Source organism: Salminus brasiliensis, chromosome 11, assembly GCF_030463535.1.
Source record: "Salminus brasiliensis chromosome 11, fSalBra1.hap2, whole genome shotgun sequence".
Lineage (NCBI taxonomy): Eukaryota > Metazoa > Chordata > Actinopteri > Characiformes > Bryconidae > Salminus > Salminus brasiliensis.
In genome coordinates this window covers 7,692,354-7,719,169 of record NC_132888.1, presented here as the reverse complement: position 1 = coordinate 7,719,169, position 26,816 = coordinate 7,692,354, and the positions used below count along the sequence as shown (strand labels likewise).

Sequence of the window (26,816 nt, the reverse complement as noted above, 5' to 3'; positions counted from 1 at the left end):
AGTTCTAGATGTGAACGACATTTAACACTAACTGGTATTTAGCATGAAGGTGACCTGGGGCATTGAAAAGTTCCGGACGAGGCCTTCGTTCTTCTCAGAGGGTTTACAAAGTAAATGACCGTCAGCAAAAGAGCAAAGGCACGAAAGCAGGGTGTACACGGTTTAAACAGCAGTAATATATGTACACAGTCAGACACATGCACATGCACATCTACACTATATCTCACAAACACTTATATGCATATGTCATCGCTGTCACGCAAAAACCTTGTATCTTCAAAATGGCAGATTTACAGGAGAAGATTTGAATGCAAGAGGATTTTATTCCAAGTCATTTTGGAGCATTTCTACTGGTTCATTCAACATGAAATTCAGAGGAAATTTAAATAACATCTGCCAGATTCACATTATGTCAGAAACAGGAAAACAGCAGAAATGTAGATAAGGTTTTTGCGTGAGTGTCGATATGCTCTCTCCACACCTTGTGCTTCTTAGTTTCCTCGGTTTTAGGAATCTGTAGTGATCCAGGTTTGCATTAGGAAGTGAAAAGGAACAATGAGGTTAACTAAAGGGGTTAAACATAGTCCAGCACCAGAACAGTGCCCATTCATCCTGCTAGAGGAGCTCTGAAATAGGGCTGCACAGAAGAATATTAGGGAAGCAATTCTGGTGTTTTTCAAAGCAGACTGAAAACACATCTAGCCAGAATATTGTGTTGGGTGTTCTTATATATATATATATATATATATATATATATATATATATATATATATATATATATATATATATATATATTGTTATTTTGCTGTTTTCTTTAAGCCACAGTGTTTAATCTTTCCAAATCTAACACTAAAAATATATACAGCTCATATATACATATACATGTGTTTCTTGTTATATGTGCTTTTACCAGTGGTTTAGGCACCCTCCCAACCCAACTTGGGAGTCTCTTTCCAAGTATTTCCTTTTCATGTATAGTATCGTGCAGATTTTATAATCACATGATATAAACCATGTCTCTCAGCTATAAGAGAGATGTTACTGTAGAAGCTCCAGATCTTATTAGAACAGATGCAGTACATAGAACATAAATCCAGTAAAAATTAGCAAGAGCTTCTCATTTTGAAGAAGGTAGTGAGATCTTGTCGGTGAGCTAATCTAAGGAAAAAGGGCTCGGTTCCTCCAGGTTTCTCCTGGACGCCCCCCAGTCCAGCCAGCACAGCATGGAGGATGTGTTCAACTCCATCATCAGCAGCAGCAGCAGCTCATTTTATTTACCATCATTAAGCCCTGATTTACCACCAAACCAGGTGTTGATCTGAGGAGAACTCTAAATAACACTAGACTCCATGAGGAGAACTTTGGAGATGTTCTAATGAACACAGTGATGGAGAACCACCACTTTCTGTATGAATGTTTTTAGTATTTGTTTTAATATTAGTGTTTTAATGAGCAAACAAACACTTACAAACTTTTGCATGGTACTCTATTTGAACATACACACATATTTGTAAAGAAATGCAGTTTCTTCTTTTCAGTCAATTACTATTATAAGTATATTATAACAATGCTCAGCATTTATTAAATTGACTAAAGTAATGACTCATTATGGCACACACCATAATATGACTGCAGCGGGTGAAGGTCCCCCAGGTAAAAAAACGCCCAAAACCCCCATATGTTCAGAAACGCCCTGGTCTTGTCCACCAACAGTCTCTTCCACAAACAGTCAGAACGTTTACTGACTTTCACTTCACCCCCAGGTACTTTATGCGTCTTCCTGATATTGCTTACAAGATAATGTTGGGAGCCATCTTCATAAGTGTCTGCTCCAATGCAGCTTACAAAAAGCAGCCTGAGTTCAGACTGTGTTTACTGCATTAGAGAAGTACGCCAGCATTTTTCAACCTAATCTTCATCTGATTGTGGTCGATTACCTCAGACAATATTCCTGACACCTTCCCCCTGTGCTTAGAAAAGAACAGAAACACAGTGACTCACAGCACATTCATAGCAGAAGCCACTGGACAGAAGCTGAATTCTGTTTGCCATTCTGGAGGAACCTGTCTTGTTTAAACCTCAGACATTTAGTTCGGTTTGCTTGTGACTGTTAAGTTGAGTGGTGTCGCCACGGCAAGATCAAGGAAGCACTCTGCGGCCTTCAGAAAGAAAGGAAGGGTAGGGATTCTAGAAGATCTCAGAACCTATTAGAAATCAGCCATTCCACTGTCCACTAAATCATTTACAAGTGGAGAACATATCTGGAGAAACATCTGCCAACATTCAGCAAGTTCAGTCCAAGAGCAGATCCCACAATGTGTAAAAAAAAAAGTCTCCAACAGTCCTGAAAAATGCCATCGTTGGACCTACAGATAGTTCTTGTTGCCACAGTTGATGTCAAAGTACAGCAACTACATTCAGAAAGAGTCCTAAGAAGTTTGTTAGCAGTTAGCTGTGAAAGTTAGCAGCTTATTTTAATGTGTTTCCAGTGTTTGTTGGATCAAATTTCATAATAACAGCTTTGGTAAGAAATGGGAACACTCAGGGAATTCAGCAAGTGTCCACAGGTTTCTGCTGTACGAGGTTGGAGTCAGCAGTGTGTTTAGCTCATTTCTAAACAACCAGACTGTTTCTTTGACAACGTCCGACTCCATCCGAAATGTAGCCGGTTTGGAATCCAACCCATTCAGCTTCGATTCTGAAGAGCGCGGCCTCTTTGATCATCCGCTTGAAAGCCGTCAACCTTTTAGCATCCAGACCAAGGCCAACTCTTCATCACACAGGGTTTAGGATAAGATAGAGTCCACTTCAAGACCATCTGAGTGATGAGTACCGATCTCCTCTCCCAAAGGACAGTTCTATATATTGATTTGCTGTTCTTTAGCTACTAGCTAATATCCACAGCTCCCAACCCCTCCCTCTCAAGTGTCTGGAAGTGGTGGGTCAGGTCAATGAGTCATCATGCTCTGAAAAACGTGATTCCTAAAGAACAATCCCACCATCACCAACACATGCCACTAACAAAGTGCTAGACAAATCAATGGAGCTTTGAAAGGAGGATGTGCATTCCACTTCCCTGTGTAATTATTCAATCAAACTCGGACGGACAGCCTCCCCATTGCCGGCTCTGCCAAGGACAGACCACTTCAGCTTTCCCAGCAATCAAGAAAAAAATAAACGCCCCTTCTGACCACAGATATATATATATATATATATATATATATATATATATATATATATATATATATATAAATATATATATATATATATATATATACACCCAGGAAAGCTGAAAGCCTTACACAAAATCAGAGCCAGTTCATTTAGTAGCAAATGTTAACCAAGGTTAAAGAAAACCCTGTATTCTCTTACCTGCATCCTCTCCAGCATGTCGAAGAATTCGGCAGACTGAAAAACACGAAAAAACCAAGAGAGGTCAGAAAATGCACGACAGCAGAAACCCACACCTTGCTGATGGTTATGTATATACCAACGGTTGATTTAGGCACAATTCAATTATTGTGGCTTGTGGGAACCCAGTCTCTAACCACCGCATCTGCAGGATATAACTGATTACTATAGAAAAGGACTGTTGGTGCTTTGTCCTGTTCTCAGCAAATTAAGGGTAAATTGCTACATTCTACTTTACAGAAGAAAGAAAAAGAACCTGCTAAACTGTCAATGAAAGTCAATGTAATAAAAATATGGTCTGTTCATAATGAAATTTTACGTTTAATACGCCAAAAACAGAAAAATTAAAAAAAAATGTTTTTCTCAGACAACGATAGTAAGTATGTTCTCAAATTCTTACAGGGAAAAGCTTTAAAATTATTATCCATGGTAATCAATGACAGTGTTGGTGTTGGAACAACCTCTGCAGCAGGCACTTGACATCAATTAGACGTCAGAAAGATGTTGGACTCAAACAAATGTTAAATTTTATTAAAAAAAAGGAAACCGATTTGACGTCAAAACCCAGTGTCGTACAGACAGTTGAATATTAGTTGGAAACCAAGTCACATATCAAGCATCATGGAGTTTAGCATGTGTTAGGTTTTGGTCAGTATTCCTCAATGTTTGGAAGGCATTGGAGTTTGGCTACTTATTGGCTACAATATTGAATTTGGTCACTAATCTTAACTTTTGGATGAGTTGGGGAGTTGGGGATGATGAGCAATGCTCCTCCAAAATCTTGTGGAAAGCCTTCTCCCTGGACAGTATAGATAAACTATTTTTTTAATACCCTTGATTTCAGAAGAAAGAGCGAATGAGCAGGTGTCCCAATACTTTTGTCCATATAGTGTATCTCTAAACTGCTAACATTCTTAATTTTAACATAGGTGAGCATCTTACTTTCCTGATCATTCCTTCCCATTACTTGCCTGTTCATTTTTACATAATGCAAATTTTATCATGGTGTACATGGTTGCTGCTTCAGGATTTGGAGCTAACATCGATGATGTGCTACAGATGCGCCAAAACACTGTTGTTTTATGAAGCAGAGCAAAATATCTATTCAGAAGAACAAAGGCAATGTTCATTAGCTCCTCAAATCAACCCACATTTTCACAGTCTAGCTTTACTGTTTTGTTAGGAGACTTATGAGGAACAGATCAGTGGGCTTTTGAAGGGTCTTAAAGCTCTTCAATATAGGTTTATATGAAGAGCTTGCAAAGACCTCCTAACAACCAATCAGGCCTTAGGTGATACCCCAGTTGAGATGACACTAGGCGGGAAGAAATGTACTAGATACCCAGTCGTCCTACACCCAGCTCACACCCACAGATACTATGTTCCACAGATAATCAAACCCAGTCGTGTGTGTATGTGTGTGTGTGTCGTGAGTGACTCTGGGCCTGAGTGTATTGTTCAAACTAGACAAACAGAGCTTTGCACGAATGCCATAAAGTAGAGAACGGGCACTTCTATAGATTCACTCAGGAAGCTCAGCACTGAGTCGTACATTTGGAAAACCACAAATACTGACTGACTGTAGATCAGAAGGGTGGAGTCAGTACTGATGTGTGGCCAGTGTGCAGGACTGTGTAATTAGGAAAGTGGCTTGCCCTCCAACTTCTCAATGCCCTGTTACTCCACCCTTATTTCATTAGCAGCCCAATACTCCACCCCATCTCCTTAACACCCCAATACTCCACCCCATCTCATCAACATCCCATTACTACTCCCCATCTCCTCAATCCCCCCCCCCACCTCTAACTCCTCGGTGCCCCATTACTCCATCTTCTCAACGCTGCATTACTCTCCCTTATCTCCTCAATGCCCCATTACTCTACCCCACCTCCTCAATGCCCCATTACTCTCCCTTACTCAATGCCCCATTACTCTACCCCACCTCCTCAATGCCCCATTACTCTCCCTTATCTCCTCAATGCCCCATTACTCTACCCCATCTCCTCAATGCCTCCCCCCCACATCTCCCCACCTCTAACTCCTCAGTGCCCTATTACTCCATCTTCTCAATGCCCCATTACCTCACCCCATTTCCTTAATGACCCATTACTCTACCCCATCTCCTCAATGCCCCGCCCACCTCTTCCCACCTTATCTTATCTCCTTAATACCTGATTACTCCACCCAAACCCCATTAGTCCATCTTCTCAATGCCCCATTACTCCATCTTCTCAATGTGCCATCACTCCTTCTTCTTAACCCATAATTACTCCACCCTCATCTCTGCAACGCCTTATTAGTCCACCCCATCTCCTCAGCACCCCATTACTCCACTCCATCTCCTCAGCACCCCATTACTCCACTATATCTCCACAACTCCCCATTACTCCACTCCATCTCCTCAATGCCACATTACACCACTCCATCTCCTCAATGCCCCCTTTACTCCACCCCATCCTCTCTATGCCACATTACTAAGTGTTTCTAGGTTTATAATATCATTATGAAGAAGCTACATGTCGTAGTGAGCAGTGCCTCATATCAGTGTAAAATGCTAACACCATCACACCCCTGAGACATGGGAGTTTAATGCCAGCTTCAGACAAATGCCACCAATAAACCAAGGAGAATTCTTAGAGTACGTGGGTAGCATGATTAGACGGTAAGTCTCTCTGAAAAAGATTTCAGGGCCGTGCTTTGTGTTCACGGCCGGGAATTAAAGTCAGATCCAAAGAGTAAAAAAATGTTTGTTGTGTTCACAGTTCAATACGGTTCTGTATTTTAATAGACCTACTGAATGTGCACATGCCACGTTATTTTATAAACCATCAAGCTACAATAAAACATTTAACAATAAATCAAATTAGAACCATTATCATATCATACGTTTTACCATTTCTGGCTACATATGGATACTTTACGAATCTAAAAGAAGTGCAACAGGTGTCTGCAAAAAGCAGGAGGTGACGAAGGGGAAAAATATCACCTGGTTAATGTTTAATGTGCCATGGATTCATGACCAGCTTGACTCCACAAAGTCAACAAAAGCCTGGCCTACAAGCACCACGGCTGCCAGGATAACCTTGGAGATCTGATACAATAACTATAACTCACAGGTGGAGGATCAAGGGCAGCTGTTGAGGGTCACCAACAATGCAGACATGAATCAGCTTGAAGAGACACACACAAACACACACACAGGGTCTGTGGAGCAGGCCGGAGAACTGCTCTCTCATGGCCGTAGCCTGAGGAAGATTGTTAAAGTTTCATAGCTACATGCTGAGCCCTCTTATCTCCTGCAGCACTCAGTGGGCACTGCTGCTGCTGCAGCACTGATTATCAGCAGTCCTGTTGAGAGGCTTTAAAAAATGTTACAAAGAGGCCTAAAACCGACATAGCTCTCACTGCTTTCACAGCTAACATAACTGCATATGGGGTTAACCCCGTAACCCTCTCAACCCTAAAGATCCTGTATGTGGACACACACGTCAAACAAGAAGTTTTATAGAAGATTCTGAAGAATACATACTTGTTAAATAATTTGTACTTATCAAATTATGAGTTTATACTAAATATTTAGTACTTACAAAAAAATAAGTACATACTAAATAATTAGTACTTATTGAATAATTAGTTTATATACTCAATAATAATAACAATAATAATAATAATAATAATAATAATAATAATAATAATTAGTACTTACTGAAAAATATGTGGATACTGAATAATTGGTACTTATGGAATAATTTGTCAATAATTAATATTTAGTATTTATTGAATAATCCTTATATACTATATAATTAGTACTTACTGAAAAAAATGTGGATACTGAATAATTAATAGTCAATAATTACTACTTAGTATGTATAGAATAATTAGTAGTTACTGAATAACTAATACTTATTAAATAATTTGTCAATAATTATTACTATGTATAGAATAATTAGTATATACTGAATAATTAATGCTTACTGAAAAATATGTGAATACTGAATAATTAATACTTATTAAATAATTTGTCAATAATAATGACTTAGTATGTATAGAATCATTAGTATATACTGAATAATTAGTACTTACTCTAAAATAAGTAGTTACTAAATAATGAGTACTTATTAAATAATGAATCATTCATAATTAACAATTAGGTACTGAATAGTCAGTAGATCTGAATAATTAGTATTTACTGAAAAATATGTAGATACTGAATATTTAGTACTTATTGAATAATTAGTGAGTACTGAACAATTAATACTTAATTCATATTTAGTAGTAACTGAAATATTTGTGGATACTGAATAATTTCAAGGTAGTTAATAATTAATTATTGAATAATTAGTAGCTACTGAGCAGTTACAATCTATTGACTAATGAGTAAATAGTAGAATTATGTACTGAATAATCAGAAGGTACTAAATTATCAGGAAATGAACAATTACCACTAACATTTTAGTTTAGATACTGAATAATTACTTTAGCAGGTGTTAAAATTAAAACTGGGGTTTAGGGGGTTAAAGGGTGCAGATATGGACCTATAGTTCAAATCCCTTTCAGACCCTGTTTACACTCTCATAGCTACATTATTTAACATATTCATTTAATAGTAGTAACCAAAGAGTGAATAATTAATGAGTCTTTAAATTAAAAACAGAATAATAAGCATGTAGTTTTACTGGCTTAAAAACAATCCCCCCAAAAAAGGCACCGGAGGACGACCCCATCTGATAAAACACAGCAAATAAGACAAGCCTGTGTGATAACACAGTCTACTGCTGTTGATAAAGTCTAAGTAAGTTAAGTAATGCAAATAGGCTAGAGTTTCAACAGGGCAATAAAATGCAACACTGCCTCCAGCAACTCGCTCAGCTCTGCTAAAGAAAGAGACGACAGGGAGAGTACCTGAGACATACTAAGAGCTTCTGGAGTGCCTGTGAAGTCTCCAGACGTCCAGCACGTCTGCCTCCATGCAGGCCTCCCTCTGAGTGCGCACTGTGCTGCAGGCGGGCCTCAGGCAAACAGGCGGGAGGAGCAAACTCAGACCTCACCTACATGCACATATTCAAGCACAAAATCCAAGCACACACACCTCTCTCGATACAGACTGCCTCACAACAGCCCCCACAGCTGTTCACACACACACACACATGCTGAACTGCACTACACTGGACACTCGTAGAGTTATGTTTCATTACACAACAGTCATAATGAGGGTGTTTCCGGTTAAGGACAACATGTCGTACGTTCCTTTTAACATGAAAGATACGTTATCTTATCTGTGGGCTCTGTTACACTACCCATGTTTTTCCCTGCTGGGTGATATGCCTCCCCTACCAACCCCTAAGTCTGCTGCAATTGTAATATACAGTACATATACACACACATGATCAGCCATAACATTAAAACCACCTGCCTAATACCGTGTAGGTTCCCATTATGTCACCAAAACCCTTCAAACCCTTCAAAGGCATAGGCTCTACAAGACCCCTGAAGGAGTCCTGTGGGATCTGACATTGGCAGTAGATCCTTTAAGTCCTGTAAGCCTCCATGGACCGCATCAGTAAGCCTTGGGTGTCCATGACCCTGCCGTCGGTTCACTGGTTGTCCTTCTTGGACTACTGCACACTGGAAACACCCCACAAGACCTGCCTGCCACCTTCTGCATCTAGCCCTTACAATCTGACCCTTGTTAAAGTGGCTCAGATCCTTACACACACTTCCAAAACATTCACTTTAAGAACTGAGTGTTCAGTTGCTAATCTGATAGAATATAATTTTGGATTGTTTTAAAAGAATAATGCTTATTTAATACAGTACGAGTCATATACGCAGGAATTAGATTTATCAAACAGAAGAGTATTTTAGGGACATTTGTGGCCTGGACATATGGCCTAGGTCAAATAATTGCGGTTCACCAATAAGCCAAAACATCTTAATCACCTGCTAAATATGCAGTAGTTTCAAAACAACTGCAAAAAAAAAAACTGCAAAAATGACCTTATCCAGACACTCTCTACAAGACCTCTGAAGGTGTCCAGTGGTTTCTGGCACCAAGATCCTAGAAGCAGATCCTGAAAGTCCTGTAAGTTGGGACTTGAGGCTTCCATGGATCACACTGATGAGACTTGGGCGCCCATGACCCTGTTGCTGGTTCGCTGGTTGTTCTTCCTAGGACCTATACATCGGCTATTTTTAATCAACAGACTTCTGATATGAGTAGAAAAGAAGATTACTGAACAGATTATTTTTTCTCGTTCTTTTAAAGGTGACATTTATGGCCTGAACTGATGGCCTAGGCTCCACTAATGAACACACTCATTAGCCAAAACTTTCTGACCACCTGCAAAAACAAACCCACTGCTATCTGGAATACTGTCATCATTGCTATTATCATTACAGGGACCAGGTATGTGGCAAAAAATGACATCCCCACGAATTCCTGGACCCAAGTTCCTAGTAGAACATTGCCTCTACAGGCTCCTTCTTCTTCTCTCCTTCTCCACATTGCATCCTGGTGCCAGGTGACCTTCTAAATCTCTTGAGACCCACAGACATTACATTTCTGCTCCTCTGCACCATAATTCTTCATTTTTTCAAACTATGACTCATTGGCCTAATCAGGAAATAGTTTTTTTGCAAAAATGACTTCCTTTACAAAGACTAAGCTTAGTTTTTAGACTTGTTAGCTCTTACTAATCCCAAACTGAAAAAATTAAAAATACATACCAAGCAAAAGTCCAGGTCTCAGGAGGTTAAACTACTCCAAGACTACTGTAGGTGCTTTCCAATGAGCTGGGATTAGCATCTCCTGCATCATGTGTAGGCACTGTAGTATAGCTATAGTTTCTGCACACATTCAGAAGGGAATTAATTGCACCATATTGAATATGATCAATAGTGATTGGGCTCTCGGGTGGTGCAACAGTCTAAAACATCACAGGTTAGATCCCCGGTGATGTTCCAGCCATCCATGGCCAGGAGTTCCAGAGAGTGCCATCGGTCCTACTATCTCTAGGTGGGTAGAATGGCTCTCCTTCTCCCCCATTACTCAGCATAAGACTAGCCAGTAAGGGCGTCTGTTGGCTGATGTAACAGAACTGGCGGATAGCCAAGTGCATTCAGCTGTCCAATGACATTGCATAAGGAGCAGTTTGAAAACATCCAGTGGCTTGAAGGAAGCACATGATGGCTTTCACCCTCCCAGCAGCACTGGTAGCATTGTGTGAGGGGCTGCTGGGCCCTTGCTACTGGGCGGGAACTAGGTATAACTAAAACTGGGGGAAAGAATGAGGATTAAAAAAAATACATTAAAAATATTGTAAAACGTTTTCAGCTTTGTTGGATCAGATTCTTTGCATATAAAAAATCAAAGCAATACCAGCACTGAAAATTCACATTACTGAAGGAGAAAGAATTAGAGTTAGGAAGTTAGAGCGTCAGGAAGTCTAGAGTTCAAGGGGTTCAACACTCTGACTGCATCTCCCTGTGATTTTGCCTGATCTGCAGCTCATGGTCATTACTGGCAGAGCTGACTAGTAGATCCACATGCCTACCAGATTAGGCAAAGTCAAAGAAAGCTAATTACACTGTTCCTTGAACAACCTCCAGGCTACTCCTCTAGAACCTATGGGCTCCTCCAAGAATTGAAGAACCTCCAAAAGTTTCTCAAGGGTGGAAAAGCAGTGTCATCACCCCCAGCCCCCCACGCTCACGCTGAAGGTTGCGGTCAGTATCATACCTCTCTTTCTGGCACTCGGCAGTGTGTTGGTCTTTTGCGGACTCCCTCACACACAGCAGGAACAGGACTGCCAGGTCTGTCACACCAAACGTTTCACACACACACCACGCCACAACCGGTCCAGCCAGTGTGTGTGGGTATTCACTCACACTTCCTTAATTCTCCTTTCTTCTCTCTCTCTCTCCCTCTCCAACCAATGCTGTCTCCCAGACTTCGGCACTATTGTGTGGTGGAGACTGTATCAGCCTCATGCACGCCACTGCCTTTTCCTCTTTCCTCTTTTACAACTTAAATTGGGAGTGGTCACTGACCACAGCGTATGAGTGAGTCATCAACACTTGATTGCTATTACAAGACACATGTGTGTGTGTGTGTATTTGTGTGTATACACTAACACTCGAAATTGAGACTTTCCTCACAACTTTCACTGAAACCACACCCAGAGAGAGCAGGTGTTAAAGGAGGTTGTCACACCTTGTCCATAGAGTAAGAGGGTAGGTGTGTGAACAAGCATAGCATGTATGTAAGGACAAGTGTGTGGGATATCATTAGAGACCCGACAAACGGACATGCAATGACCAGATTTTGGTCCAAGCACTGTCAGAATAACCTATACATAGACTATATGAAAGCCTTAATGCTGTTTGAGTTTGTCAATTCTGCTGCATTACTTGATTACACTTGATAACCGATCAGCTGATACTCATTATCACTCTGCCACATCCAGACCTTTCTACCTCGACTTTAAAATCAGTTAAAGCAACATTATGTCGCATTTTACCGCCTCAGTCCACATGCCTCTTTACCTGTAGATGCTGGTTCTCTATCGCCCAGCTTGTCCAGAAATGCATGTGTATAGCTGTCCATAAGGGGGAACCCATAGTACTTTACTGCAGTGAATTATACTTCCCAACTGCAGGGGGTAGCCCATGACGCTTTCATATCATAAAATTGTTTAGCCTGCTTTTTAATAAAAATAAAAGTTTTTATGCAGTTATTATATAGTTATATTAATGTACATTTACATAATGTTTCAAATGTGCTTTGACTTCTCAAACAATGTAGTATATAAAAAATGGTTTGCTGCAAAAACTTTCTATTAAACCTTTCAAATCTTTCAAAACTTTCATTGAAATTTATGAAAAACATTTTTTGCATATTTGCAAAAAAAAAAAATAATAATAAAAAAAATAATAATAAAAAATAAAAATAAATAAAAAATCAAAAATATATATATATTGGAGGAGCATTGCTGTGAGGATTTTATTGACAAGAGTGATAGTGAGGTCAGGGCGTTGACCACCTCACCTCATCCCAAACTCCTCAACTTATCCCAAAAGTATTGGATGGAGCACCATCACAGTTCTTCCACTGCTCCACAGCTCAATGCCTCAATGCTAGGGGGCTTTATACCCCTCTAGGCCACACCTATTCTTAGGCATGGTGCCAATAGCTTGATGTTTATCTGCTCCAGAGAGTCCTATTCTATTGGCAGTGCGTCTCTACAGGGACTAGACAAGCTATGTGTGCATTTATACATCTGTATAAGCAATAGGTGCAACTTTAAATAGCAGAATGCATTTACTAGACTGTGTGTCCACAAACATTTGGACACATAGTGTATGTATAGGAGTATGTAAACAGGTGGCATATCTTAAATATCTTTACACCATCTCTACCACCTTTGTGATTCCCTCTCTCGCTCTCTCTCCTCTCTTTCTCGTGTTCGCTCTCTGTCTCATCATTTCACTTTCTCTCTACCACCTGTGTGACCCACCCCATCCTTCCCTTTCGCTCTTTGACTTCTGATAAAAGCTGACTCATTTGAAGGTTACACCAGTCAAGTAAGCCCAGTTTCCCAGCAGCATCATCACCTATCACCGACACAATCTGTCTCCAAATGCGATGTGAACCCTTTAAATAATAGTATGCTCTGGGTGCTTTCAAATGCTAAGGAAATGGAGATATAGGGTGAATTACACTGAGCTTTAAAGCCCAGAGGAAATAAATCCACAGCCCAGCTGAACCCGGCTGACTGGGGTAACCTTGAGTGAGTAATTGACTTTGACCCCAAAGCAAAAGCACCCAGCGTCTTCACCAGCAGTGTAAAGTCACCCTGCAAATGCTCTGCTCCAGTGGCAGAGATTATGCCCATACATTTTTTATTTTTTAGATGTATGACATTGCGGTTTGTTCGTGTGACCTGGCACAGGGGCATTGTGGGTATTGCTGCTTGTGCTGAGGTTTAAAATGATCCAGGTGGTCTGCTGGTGGCCTAGGCAAAGGATTTTTATTTCTTTATGGCAATAAACAGGTGTAACAGACAGCATGATAGAAACAAGGCCACTAGTGTGGCACATTGTGTGTGTGTGTGTGTGTGTGTATGTGTGTGTGTGTTATTCGAGGAAGGAGATGGCAATATTCATACTGCGTGACATACTACACACCTGCTGTTGTTCTTAATAAAGCCTATGTACAGTACTTTTCAGAAATCAGAAGAATCACTGATTCAGCCGTTTAGATGGATATATAAAATATATTAAATATATATGAAATGATGTTATTAACTTCTCAACCTATACAGTATATTTAGAAAAAAAAGTTTAATGCAAAAACTCTAAAATATATATAAATATAAAATATATATATATATTTATATAAATCAAGGATGTGGAGGAGCATTACTATGAGGATTTTATCAACAAGAGTGATAGTTCACCTCTCCTCATCCCAAAAGTACTGGGATGGAGCACCAACCATCATTCCAGAGAACGCAGCTCTTCCACTGCTCCACAGCTCAGTGCCTCAATTCCAGGTATGTGTTTCTGTCCCTTTTGTTTTGTTTCACCATGTGCTCTTAAGCACATGGCTCTGTTTGTTTGGGCTCTTATCTGTCCGAGCCCCGCTTGTCCATTAGTGTTTCCACCTGTGTGTCCTTTGTAACCACGCCCCCTTGTTACTCCCAGGTGTTCCTTGTGTGTCCCTGTGTATAAGTACACCTTTGTTTCAACCTTCCCTTATCTGGTCTTTTGTATTTTCATGTGCTTATGTGTTCATGGCAGTTTACGGTTTGTTAGCTTGGTCTGTTTGTTCAGTTTCTGCATTGTGTTGTTTGTTAGCCTTAGCACTTGTTGTTTTTGCTAAACCTGTTTGCTTGTTGTTGTTGCTGCTGTTTGTTTGGACCTCCAGATTTTCTTTGTATCTTGTTTACTTTAATTGGTTTGGTATTTTATAAATATCCTGCATGTGTGTCCGCCTCTGTCTCCAAGCTCCACCAAACCGTGACAGAAACATTTCAGTGTTAGCTTTGGTGGGGAAAAAAAAAAAAACAATAATAATAATATATATATATATGTTTAGTCATTTTTAGTATGTCTGGAATGCTGCACATACAGATGAATGTATAATGAAATATAAAATATTTTAATTAGAGCTGTCGTTATTAATGTTATTAACATTAACGCAATCTCGATTTAACGTGATTGAAAAAAACATTAGTTCCATTAACGCAAATTCTGTCTGGCCCTTCAAGTCATCCGTAGTTCATGTTGGGAGTTGAGACCGTTTGCAGCATCTCTCATTAAGAGTAGAGGAGTAAGTGAGTGATGGTTTGCCAGACGGCTCATTTGACAAAACAAAGGCTGTGTGCAGTTACTGTCAGGCTGAGTTTAGCTCTCACCGGAGAACATCCAGCCTGATATACCACATGGGTCAAATATTGTCAACAGGATTCACGGGCTCTATGAAACGAAGAGGGCAAAACTAGCTGAGGGTTTGGAACTCTCAGCCGCTGTTGCTCTAACAGGTGATTATTAGACATTATTAGACAACACTAGGTAACGGCAGCTATCTCAGAGTTACAGGTCATTATATAGATGAACAGTGTCGACTTCATTCACATGCTTTAACAGTCAAGTGAGCACCCTAAGCACAAACAAGACACCTACCTAGTAGCCATGTGAGTGAATAAAACTTTGTCCCAGCAGATTTTAACATAAGTACATTGAGCATAAAATGTGTTCACCATTTTAATTGTATCATTTCACTTAAAAACCCTTACCATTTACATTTACACAGAAAAAAATGACATTCTGACATTAGTCCGATTCCTTTTTTACTTTTCATTTAACAGCCCTAGTTTTGATAATTTATTATTTCAGATATTTTAAATATTTGAAGTGTCTCAAATCTTCAGACAATACCTGTAATACACTGTACAGATACTGTATATATCTGTATTCACTGTAAATATATAAATAATCACATTTAATAGATTTTTGTTTTAACATAATTATAAGAAATTGATTTCTATGTCCATTTACATTCATCTTACATTCATATATATGAAGTTACATTCTTCTATATGTGCATCATTCATTCTATTTCTATTCCTATAGAAATCTAAAAATTAAATATGAAAAAAATGCTTATATTTAATAATTGCTGAATAGCAGTACTAATATAAACAAGCAATACATGTAATAAATGTCATAAATGTGGTGTGAAACTATAAAAATTTAATGTATGTAAATAGCAGATTTGCAGTAATTCTATAAACAAGTGACAAGAATATATTCAAACTAAAACCAAAATGTCTCATATTTGAATAGTGTCTAAAGTCTTAAAACAAATAACTAAAATATACTGCAAAAATACTGTACACTGATCTTTTTACAGCATATAATTGAACAGAATTGAATTGAATTCCTGGTTTTCTCAAAAAACGTACCATCTTAAACTATTTCACTATAACTTTTATTGATTAACACCCAAATATTAACATAACAAGATTTATTAACCTATTTATTTTTATTTTATTTGACCTCACCATGCTCCACCCATGACTGCATTCTTTTGTATCAATTGTTGCAAAGTTAAACAGACTTCACAGTACATTAGCAAATGAACTTGGGTTCCCTCCCTGAAACTAAAGAACAAAAGTTATGTAATGCTGTTTCCTCTTACAAAATACTACACAACAGAACTACAGGATGTTGTTGCAGTGATTTAAAACCAGGGTAGGGAGGAAACAGCAAGGACATTTTCTACCATGTTTTCAGTGTTAGCATAAATACTGCAAAAATAATACAGTGTCCATACATGCAAAATAAATACCATTTGAAACTAATAGCACAATCCACATTCCTGGATTTTAATTGTTCATTTTTAAACACAGCACAAGGTTACACCCATGCAAGGTTATGTACACCCATATGTAAAGAGTAACGCAGGTGGGCAGGCAGTATGTGAAAAAATTACTGCTTCCATGGGTATTACTATTATTATTACTATTTTTTTTTTTTTTCAAGCGACCTGAGGAGATAGCGGCCATAATGCACAGTGCCACATTTGGCTAACACTTTATACCCCTGCCAAGCACATAGTTGGAGGGGTGATGCTTTTCTTGTTTTACAGCCACTGGACCTGGGCACTTAGCAGCCATTGAGTCAGCCACAAACTCCTCTGTAAACCAAAGCATTCTAGAAGCAAATGTGAGGCCATCTATCCCACAGCTAAAGCTTGGCTGAAATCAGGTCATGCAACAGGACAATGATCCCATGCACAGCAGCAAATCTGCAACAAAGTGGCTGAAGAAGAAAAGATCAAAGTACTGCAATGCCCCAGTCAAAGTCCAGACCTCAACTCAATGGAAATGCAGTGGCAGGACCTCAAAAAAGCTGTGCATAAACTAATGCCCACAAACCTCAACAAACTGAAGTAATGAACCAGAGAGGGCCAAATTTTCTCCAAAAGTCATACAGAAAATGTATTGCTGCTAAAGGTGTTTCTACAAGCTACTGATTTATGGGTGTACTTGACCTGCTAAGACCTGCTAAGAATTCATTTTGTTTTTCATTATGTCCTGATACATAAAAACAAAGAATTCAAATAGAGTGTACTTTCTTTTCCCATTACTGTATATATATTGTAATTTTGATTCAACAGGGATGTTTTCAAATAACATAAATAATACTAATATTAACAATAATAAACTATATACATAATTTATTGCGCAAAGTTCTGGTTCGCTTGTTTGTTTTTTGAGGTAATTTACCTTATTTTTACAAAACTGAGTTAAAAAAAACACAAAACTGAGTTAAGCAACAGTTATCAATGAGGCATGAATGAGATTTTTCTTCTAATGTTCTGTTCTTGAAAAGATAACATTGTCAAAAATGTAAATAAACAGTCATATCATACAAAGCACTTATCTTTCATACTTTTCTGTAATCTGCTTAAGAAGTCTGCAAGAAGAGACAACGTTCCAGTATTTGGCAACATTTCAGTTTCCGACCAAATGAATGTTAAGAACCCCTGCATGTTAACAACGTTCATGTTGTCTGTACAGAACAGAATTATTATCATAAATTATTCAGTAATCTTAGATAATAGCTCAGCTTGTAATTATGTGGTTATTATATTACCTTCAGGACAAATGCAAGCTATAGGACGAGACTCTAATGCTCATATGTGGTACTTTGTAACTGAAATTGGATCACAATAAAATAATTAATCCTGATAATTCTGACAATAATCCATTATCTGAATTTAGATGATTGTCTATTATTGGCCTTATTTAATATTAGCATTTTTATTATTTCTGCTCTGGGTGACTTTACAGCAGCTGTATTGAGATGGAACAATGTGTGTGTGCCTAGTACACTCACCTTCATTGTGGGTGGCGCAGTGCGGGGGGGTGAGGGTGGACATTCTCCCAGAGGCACATTGGAGATGGTCAGCAGCTCTTGTTTCCTGCAACACACACACATATACACACTGTAAGTCAGGCAGAACAGCACATGTTCGCTATTGAACGGGTTCTACAAAGCTCCAGTGTGGTTTTGCATTCAACCAGAGAAGTCCTTAAAAACCGTGCACACAAAAGCAAATACACACACACACACAGAGACACACACATATACACACACACATATACATATGCAGGGCAAAAAAGAACTTGCAATGCCCTTCTCTGAATCTGCTGAAATTACACATAGGAACCTCCAGAGACTGATGTGACCACCCTAAAAACCTGCACCACACACATTCAGGCCCTGTCCAGAACCAGCACAGAACATACAGCGGCTCAATGGAAGAAAAGAAGAGGACAGAGAGGAGATAAAATGGGAGAAGGTACTTAGAGGTCCTTAGAGGAACATGATCACACACTAAAAGCACATCTTTTGGCCAAAGACAAACATGAGAGGGACAGGCCCAGAGCAGGTTCTGAAATTAGGCAGACTAATATTCCCATTAAGTGGAAATGGAAACTCTCCTATGGAGGCTGAGCCCGGCTGTGTGTCATTAGATTACACTTCTGAGACTCGTAAAAGCTGAAAGAAATGAGAAAAGTAAAGTGGCGAAGCACCACCGCGCTAAAATCTCACACGTAGGAACACGTAGGAGATTTATGTTGCAGAGAATTGTATCATTTATGAGCACTAAAGTGCAGCATTAAGACTGAGGACACTGACAGAGCTGCTTTCAGAGTCATGAATGTCATGTAATAACAGGGCTGTGTATTGAGAAGAACCTGGTGATGCAATATGTCAGGATACAGGGGTTAGGAGGAGAGGTAGTGTCAGATTTCTCAGAGGCGGTAAAATAAGCAAACGTGGTGCTATTTGCTCTTATGGCGATGGTAAATCTGCCAGTGCGCTTTATGAATCTGCCCACAATGTGTAGTGAAAATGAAGTTTACTTTACATGGATCAACAGAAAGCTTTTATTTACATTGGATACCTTTCCCTGAGCGCTTACCATGTCTCCCCACATACTGGTCAATCATCAGTACTACTACTGTAGAAGTAGGATAGTGGAGGAAATAAATATATAATTCTATATAGACATATTTTTATATAGATAGATAGATAGATGCAAATTATATATATATATATATATATATATATATATATATATATATATATATATATATATATATATATATATATATATTTATTTATTATTATTAACACTATTCATACATATTGTCAACCTTTAATCTCCATGTTTGCATTGCATTTTCTGCTTTTCTATGTAGTTTTTTACATTATGTCAATATTTAACGATGAATGGACCAATAGAAATGCTCCAGAATTACTTGAAATAAAATCCTTTTACTTCCATTGAAAGTAAAGAATGTTTTTTTGAGACAGCAATGATACATACTGTGTGTAGATAAACGTGCATATGTACATGTGTATTGCATATATAAATAGCTATAACTAGGTTTCATTGTGCAAATTACCGGACCTGAATGAGGTGGGATGTAATGTGTTCTCTGCTCTGTAAAATGTAAAGTTTCTGTACACCAGTGTTAGCTTGGTGCTAACATTTTATTAGAAATCCCATAGGTATGCTAACAGAATTAGCATCATCATAGCGGATGTTTTTTGTTTATGATGTAGCTCTAACAATCTCTAACCATAACTGAATCATACATATTACTAGAATTAGAATCTAAGAATGTTTAATGTATCGGGTATCGGCTATTTTAATCCCAATCCAGATCCGAGTCTTTGTTTTAACCACAGTGTGCAGAGCGCCATCTGGTGTCCTCCAGACACTGTTAATGGACATTATTGCCCAGCTGGCTGCAGCAGTGCGGACGTTCTCAGAAGGTAAATAAAGGAGTTGAGGTTCTGCAGTGTGGAGTCGTTTTACAGTAGAACATGAAAACATGAGCTCATAATATCTGACCCTTTATAAAAATATCACTGAAATGCTCTGTTTTACCAGCGGGAGAACCGCTCATCTTTTTTGTTTATAAACCAGCGCTGGAGAACCCCTTCAGAACCGAGTGGAAGCTAACGCTAATGCTAATACACACACACATGCTATAATACCCCAGTCACACACAGCACATTCACCCACTATAAACCAAATATTACACACCAGTAGACCAACAACCACAGATATCAGTCCAGAGTGTGTCCCACTATATACACACAGGGAGTGATTAGACTGCAGTGTTGTGAAGGAGCTGGGAGCTGATTGGTCAGGGAGGAGAGTCAGACTGGATTATAAGATATTAAACACTATAAAACAGTCATTTTAAGAAAAGTCTCGACTAAACTGAATCAGTCAGTCCAGAACATTTGATTATAGAAACTGATACTAAAAATATTTTTTTTTTACTACAGGTATTTTAGGTATCTTTTAGTTTGTCGTGTTAATAGTTTTGTTCTTTTACTTCTGTTGTCCTAAAAGTTTCTGATTGATGTGGAAATGATTCACACATTCGAGTTCAGCAAATGCAGAGCATGATTCAGTTGTTCACGGAGTCACAGAACACATTAGTGATTAGAGGAGACGTGATCCGAAGCCTGCAAAGAGTTAACCAGTAGCTATAGCAATAAAGTATTATGAGGGTGTTCCAGATGCTGTTATCATGAATTTCAGAGAGCAGACTACAGAAACAATTGCATTTCATCGAATTACTGAACCGCAGACACAGCCTGGCATTCAGTGACAAAACTAATGCAGTGACACAGCAAATTTGCCAGCAAATGCGCCTCTAGAGGATTCAGCTGGAGGGAGCGAATGGAAAGCAGCGGTCATTTGCAGGTCACCTGGATGTGATGAGATTGATTGGAGCCTAATTCTCAGAGAGGGCAAATGGCCTGCCTTTTATTTGGTGGAAAACAGTGTGTTTTTCCACTATATTCACAGTCATTCTTTCCTGAAACATATCCAGCTCCAGGAAAGGAGCTCAATTACATAGAGAACAACTTCTAAAACCCTTAGTTAACCCTTAGAACCCACAGTAACACCCTTTTAAATTGGGGGACCATGAATGGATTTTAGAGAAATCACATAAAGAGAGAAGAAGAGTTTGGAGAACCTTTTAACCCCATAATCTCTGATTATTATTCAGTATTTACATGGAAAACTGTACAAACTGTCTGCGTTAGAGGTGTGGGGAACACGACTCTGATACCAAGGGCAGTTCAAATAAGCTTAAGAGGTATGAAGAACCTTCACATAATGTTCTACACCAGTTTGAGGGACCTGGAGGTTCTGTAAATGTTACTAAGGCCTTCAAGTCCACCGCTGGCTTATTTTTTAATATACTTTTTTCATGGCACTATTTGTCCCTTCTCAATTTCTCATAGGCCAGCCACTCATGAGAAGGCTCACCACTGTTCCAGGTTTTCTTCATTTGTGGATTATGGATCTCACTGTGGTTCGCTGGAGTCCCAGACCCTTAGCAATGGCTTTGCAACCCTTTCCAGACTGGTAGGTTTTTACCAGTTCTATTTTTAATTCTCTTTAGAGCGTGGCATAATGGGCTGCTTTTTTTAGACCTTCTAGCCTGCTTTCCATTGCCAAACAGGCTCTATTTAAGGGGTGCTTTGATTCAGCAGGTCTGACAGTAATCATGCCTGGGTGGGTCTAGTAAAATTGAGCCCAACTGTCACTTGAATTTGGTTAACGGGCTGATTTAGTAGCTAAGGGGGCAATTACTTTTTTTACATGGGTGATATACACCCATCAGCCAAAACATTGGTAATCGTCAACTACAGTGACATCTATTAAGAGTTGGATATGTTAGGCAGCAAATAAACAGTCAGTTCTTGAAAGTGATGTGTGTTAAAGGCAGGGAACATGGGCAAGGATAAGAATCTGAGCCACTTTCTTGTGATGGCTAGATAACTGGATGAGAACATCTCCAAAACATCAGATGGATCTTGTGAGGGGGTTCTGGTATACAGTGATCAGTACCTACCAAAAGTGGTCCAAGAAAGGACAATTAGTGAACTGGAGCCAGGGTCATGAGCACCTAAGGCTGACTGATGCAATCCATGGAGGCCCAACTTCACAACCTCCAGGACTTAAAGGATACACTGCTAATGGCTTGGTGCCAGATCCCACAAGATGCCTTCAGAGGTCTTGTGGAGTCCATGACTTGAAAGGTCAGGTCTGTTGTGGTGAACTTACCTAATATTGGGTAATTGGGGCTAATGTTATGGCTGATTGATCTTCAAAATACCTTAAAATCGACCAAAATAAAAACTATTCAAATACATTATATGGACAAAGGTATTGGGACACTGGCTCATTCATTGCTTCTTCTGAAATCAAGGGTGTTAAACACGAGTTTATCCTGCTTTTGTTGGCGTAACTAGGGAAGTACTAGGGACTAGGGGCTACTGTCCGCGGAAGGAAGATACTATATTTTGGTTCAGGGTGGTGAGGATTTGATTGCATTCAATGTTAGGATGTTAAATTCTCACAACTCCGCCTCATCCCAAACCTCCTAACTCATCCCAAAAGTATTAGCTGGAGCTCCATCCATCATCCCAGAGAACACGGTTCCACTGCTCCACAGCTCAATGTTGGGGGGCTTTATACACCTCTATAACCCACATCTGGCATTAGGCAGCACGGTGCCAATAGGTTCATGTTTATCTGCTCCAGAGAGTCCTATTCTATTGGCAGTACTTCTCTACAGGGACTAGACAAGCTGTGTGTTTGTGTATTTGCACAACACAGCAATGGGTGCAACTTAAAATAGCTGAATACATTTATTAGCAAGGGTGTCCACTAACATTTGGACATTTAGTGTATGAATAAGACAAAAGCAATAACGTTTTAAAGGGGTTAGAAGGTTGAAGCAGTAATGCTACAGTACAGGAGAATCGGGCTGAGTCTCTGTCTCATCAGAAAGCATTATGTATTCAGTCCATCCACCCCTTCCATCTCTGTGAGCAGCTGGCTTTGAGGACGCGGTCCAAAACACTGCCCTTGTGGTTGTTTGTGGAAAGTGCCAGTCATGCCAAACTTTTCTTCTCTCCAACTCACACCAGTGCATGCCAGACTCCTCCATTCTCTCCTCCACAGTTAGCTTCCCAACACAACACAGCTGCTGGAGTTTGCTTCAGATGCTAATGAGCTAGCAACAAGCACATGCATACACATTCAGAGATGAGGGAAAGCCATCTCCCATCCCAAGCACTGTTGTGGCCAGGGAGTTGACACCAATAAGGGAACTGTGATCATTTTCAGGAAAAAAAACTGCCAATGTTGCTTTATAAACACTGAAAATGAAGAAATCAGGACTGCATCTACTTGGATGTTGATTTTTGTGTTTATGTAGAGTAGTTAATACATGAAATACATGTATTTTAGTTTTTGTTGGCCAACCTAGACATTCTGATCTCAAAAATATAATGTCTAAATGTACAAAATATGGACAAATGTATTGGGACACCTGCTCACAAATTCAGTGTTTCTTCTGAAATCTAATGTTTTATCAAATATTTGATCCTGCTTTTTTTGGAGTAACTATTTCTATTGTCCAGAGAAGATGGCTTTCATCTAGATTTTGGTCCAATGCTGTGAGGATTTGATTGCATTTAGTGACAAGAGCATTAGTGACATCAGGATGTCGGACCATCACCACCCCATCTCATCCCCAACTCATCCCAAAAGTATTGGATGGAGCACCAACCATTATTCCAGAGAACACAGGTCTTCCACTGCTCCACAGCTTAATACTGGGGGGCTTTATACTCCTTTAACCCACGCCTGGCATTGGGCAGCATGGTGCCAATAGGTTCATCTTGATCTGCTCCAGAGAGTCCTACTCTATTGGCAGTACTTCTCTACAGGGACTAGACAAGTTGTGGGTGTGCATTTGCACATCTGTGTCAGCAATGGGTGCAAAAACAGTGGTGTTCAAAAACATTGCATTCTTTTAAGCTGGCTGCTCTAAGTTTCCAGCTTAAAAACATCTAGTCGGCAACTCATGCTCATAGCAACCATCGCTAGGTTGGACAACTTTGACAAAAATCCAATTTGGCGGCTTGGAGTGGTTCAGCGGTCTAATCCATAGTCCCTTTGCCACCATGGCCCGGGGGTCACAAAGTGGAATCCCGAGCCATGCTGCTTTGCCATCAGCAGCCGGAGTGAGAGAGAGCACAGCTGGCCGTGCTCTCTCCGGGTGGGTAGATGGCACTCCCTCCCCTCATCACTCTCAAGTCATATCGCCTGTCACAGGCATTTGTTAGCTGGTGCAGTGAAGCTGGGTACTCAGTGTTTTTCTCTGAGTGTGTTGGCTGCCCGGCAATGTGGCAGTTCAAAAAGAAGTGATGGCTGGTTTTGCATGTATCAGAGGAGAAGTGTGTTAAGTCCTTCTTACCCTCCTAGTGTCTCCTAGGGGAGATACAAACAGGTCGGTTAATTAGCAGTATCAAATTGGGAGAAAAAGTGGGAAATAAATCAACAAATTCATTAATTGATTGATTGATTAATAAATCACAAAAAACATTTACATTTTGATTTAATTACATTTTGATTTAATTTGATAAAACTAATAATACTGTATGTATGTATATAATAATGTATCTTAACTGTTAGATTTTTTAACACATGCAAATTAAATATCATTTTACAATAATCATAAATATATTGAACTATTCTGCCATGTTCTGTCGTGTAATTTCTCATTAGGTCGAATAAAATTGTTGTCAGTATTTTGTAAAGCTTGTTCAACCTCAAACCACAATAACCAGAAATGAACACATTAGTGCATTAGTGGGCGGAGCATCTACAAGTCAATGTTCCTTAACCATGTAAATGTTCTTTAGGAAGCCAAATTATTATTATTCTATAACATCTATATATATATATACACACACATCACTCTTGATCACTCACACATCACTCAAAGTTGATGAGAGTAGTTTACTTTTACTCCACTGCAGTAAATACAAATCATGCTTTGAATGCCCCTCATTGACAGTTGTACACGTGCATTTGTTGACAGATGAAAGATACAGAGTTAAAGAGTTACAGATACAGATACAGGATACAGAGTTGGCAACAAGGTAAAGAAGCATGTGGTCGGAGGCAGTATTATCATATAATAGTATTTGGCACTAATATGACTCGAGTTATGCAGCATCATGCTGTCCTGGTATGAGGTCTTCTGAAGCTCCACCAAAGCTTCATAGTGCAGTAGCAGTGTTCCAGCCCAATGTGGGAATGACAGAGATGCCATTCTCCCAGTTACAGTAAGAGGAGCATCAGCATGATTGAGAAGCTGCTATTTTAGGTTATAAATGCTACATAATGTTGCTTTAAGCAAACAGTACTTCATTAACACAGGAGTACAAAAGAGAACTCGTGCTGAGATTAGAGTCAGTTACATTGTTTTTTTTTTTGCTGTACAACACCTGATTCTACACACCAGCTCATTACCAAGCCCCTCACGAGCCAAAAAAACGGCAAGCTGTGTTGTGTGGTGGCCCTCAAGGGTTGGGACTGCCCCCCCCTGAGTACAGTGAGCTAGAACAGACAGGGCATGCAGAGCTTGTTCAGGACATTCTTGAATATTAAGAGTCATGAGGCTTTTACCCTTCATTATAAACTAATAACTGACACCTTACATGCACACACACTGCACAACACCACACACACACCCCCAAAGAGAGACACACCAATCACAGTGTGAGTGTCAGAGTGTGTGTCTATATGTGTGTGGTGCAGTGCCGCTGTCCTTGTGTCTGTCTCCGTGGTAATAAGGCAGAGTCTGCGTCACTGTCTCACTAAGAGAGGGCAGGAACACGGAGACGCAGCATGACAAAGGAAAACAGAGAGAGAGAGAGAGAGAGAGAGAGAGAGAGAGAGAGAGAGAGAGATGAAGATAGAGGGAGTGAGAGATGAGGATAGAGGAAGAGAGACAGAGCAATGAGAGAAGTACAAATGAGAGAGAGGAGAGAGTGAGTAATGAGTAATCAGAAGGAGAGAGAGAGATATGAAGACAGATTGTTGATAAGAGAGTGTGTGAGAGAGATGAGGATAGAGAGAGTGTGTGAGAGAGACATATGAGGAAAGAGAGAGAGTGTGAGAGAGAGATATGAGGATATAGAGAGTGTGAGAGAGAGATATATGAGGATATAGAGAGTGAGAGACAGAGATGAGGATAGAGAGAGAGTGAGAGAGATAGGAGGATAGAGAGAGTATGTGAGAGAGAGATATATGAGGATATAGAGAGTGAGAGACAGAGATGAGGATAGAGAGAGAGTGAGAGAGATATGAGGATAGAGAGAGCGTAAGAGAGAGAGATATGAGGATAGAGAGAGTGTGTGAGAGAGAGATATGAGGATAGAGAGAGTGTGTGAGAGAGAGATATGAGGATAGAGAGAGTGAGAGACAGAGATGAGGATAGAGAGAGAGTGAGAGAGATATGAGGATAGAGAGTGTGAGAGAGAGAGATATGAGGATAGAGAGAGTGAGAGACAGAGATGAGGATAGAGAGAGAGTGAGAGAGATATGAGGATAGAGAGAGTGTGAGAGAGAGAGATATGAGGATAGAGAGAGTGAGAGACAGAGATGAGGATAGAGAGAGAGTGAGAGAGATATGAGGATAGAGAGAGTGTGAGAGAGAGAGATATGAGGATATAGAGAGTGTGTGAGAGAGATATATGAGGATAGAGAGAGAGTGAGAGAGATATGAGGATAGAGAGAGTGTGAGAGAGAGAGATATGAGGATAGAGAGAGTGTGAGAGCGAGAGATATGAGGATAGAGAGAGTGAGAGACAGAGATGAGGATAGAGAGAGAGTGAGAGAGATATGAGGATAGAGAGAGTGTGTGAGAGAGATATATGAGGATAGAGAGAGAGTGAGAGAGAGAGATATGAGGATATAGAGAGTGAGAGAC

General features: G+C 39.6%; 1 protein-coding gene across 11 annotated transcripts in view; it reads right to left on the bottom strand.

The window, feature by feature from the left end:
• The window catches only part of rap1gap2a (RAP1 GTPase activating protein 2a), a 139,994-nt gene that overhangs the window by 23,688 nt on the left and 89,490 nt on the right, over positions 1–26,816 (bottom strand). For 6 of the 11 annotated variants that reach the window (XR_011980606.1, XR_011980605.1, XM_072691544.1 and 3 more), the window contains 3 exons: positions 17,818–17,902; positions 3,373–3,408; positions 482–514 (listed from right to left, as the gene is read on the bottom strand). Coding sequence is in view for 9 of the 11 variants with exons in the window: in XM_072691544.1 (XP_072547645.1) it covers positions 482–514; positions 3,373–3,408; positions 17,818–17,902 (154 nt within the window). In the remaining 2 variants the exon portion in view is untranslated. Of the gene's footprint in view, positions 1–481; positions 515–3,372; positions 3,409–8,313; positions 11,024–17,817; positions 17,903–26,816 lie in introns of those variants that run through there. The other 5 variants (XM_072691543.1, XM_072691550.1, XM_072691548.1 and 2 more) reach the window with 4 other exon arrangements.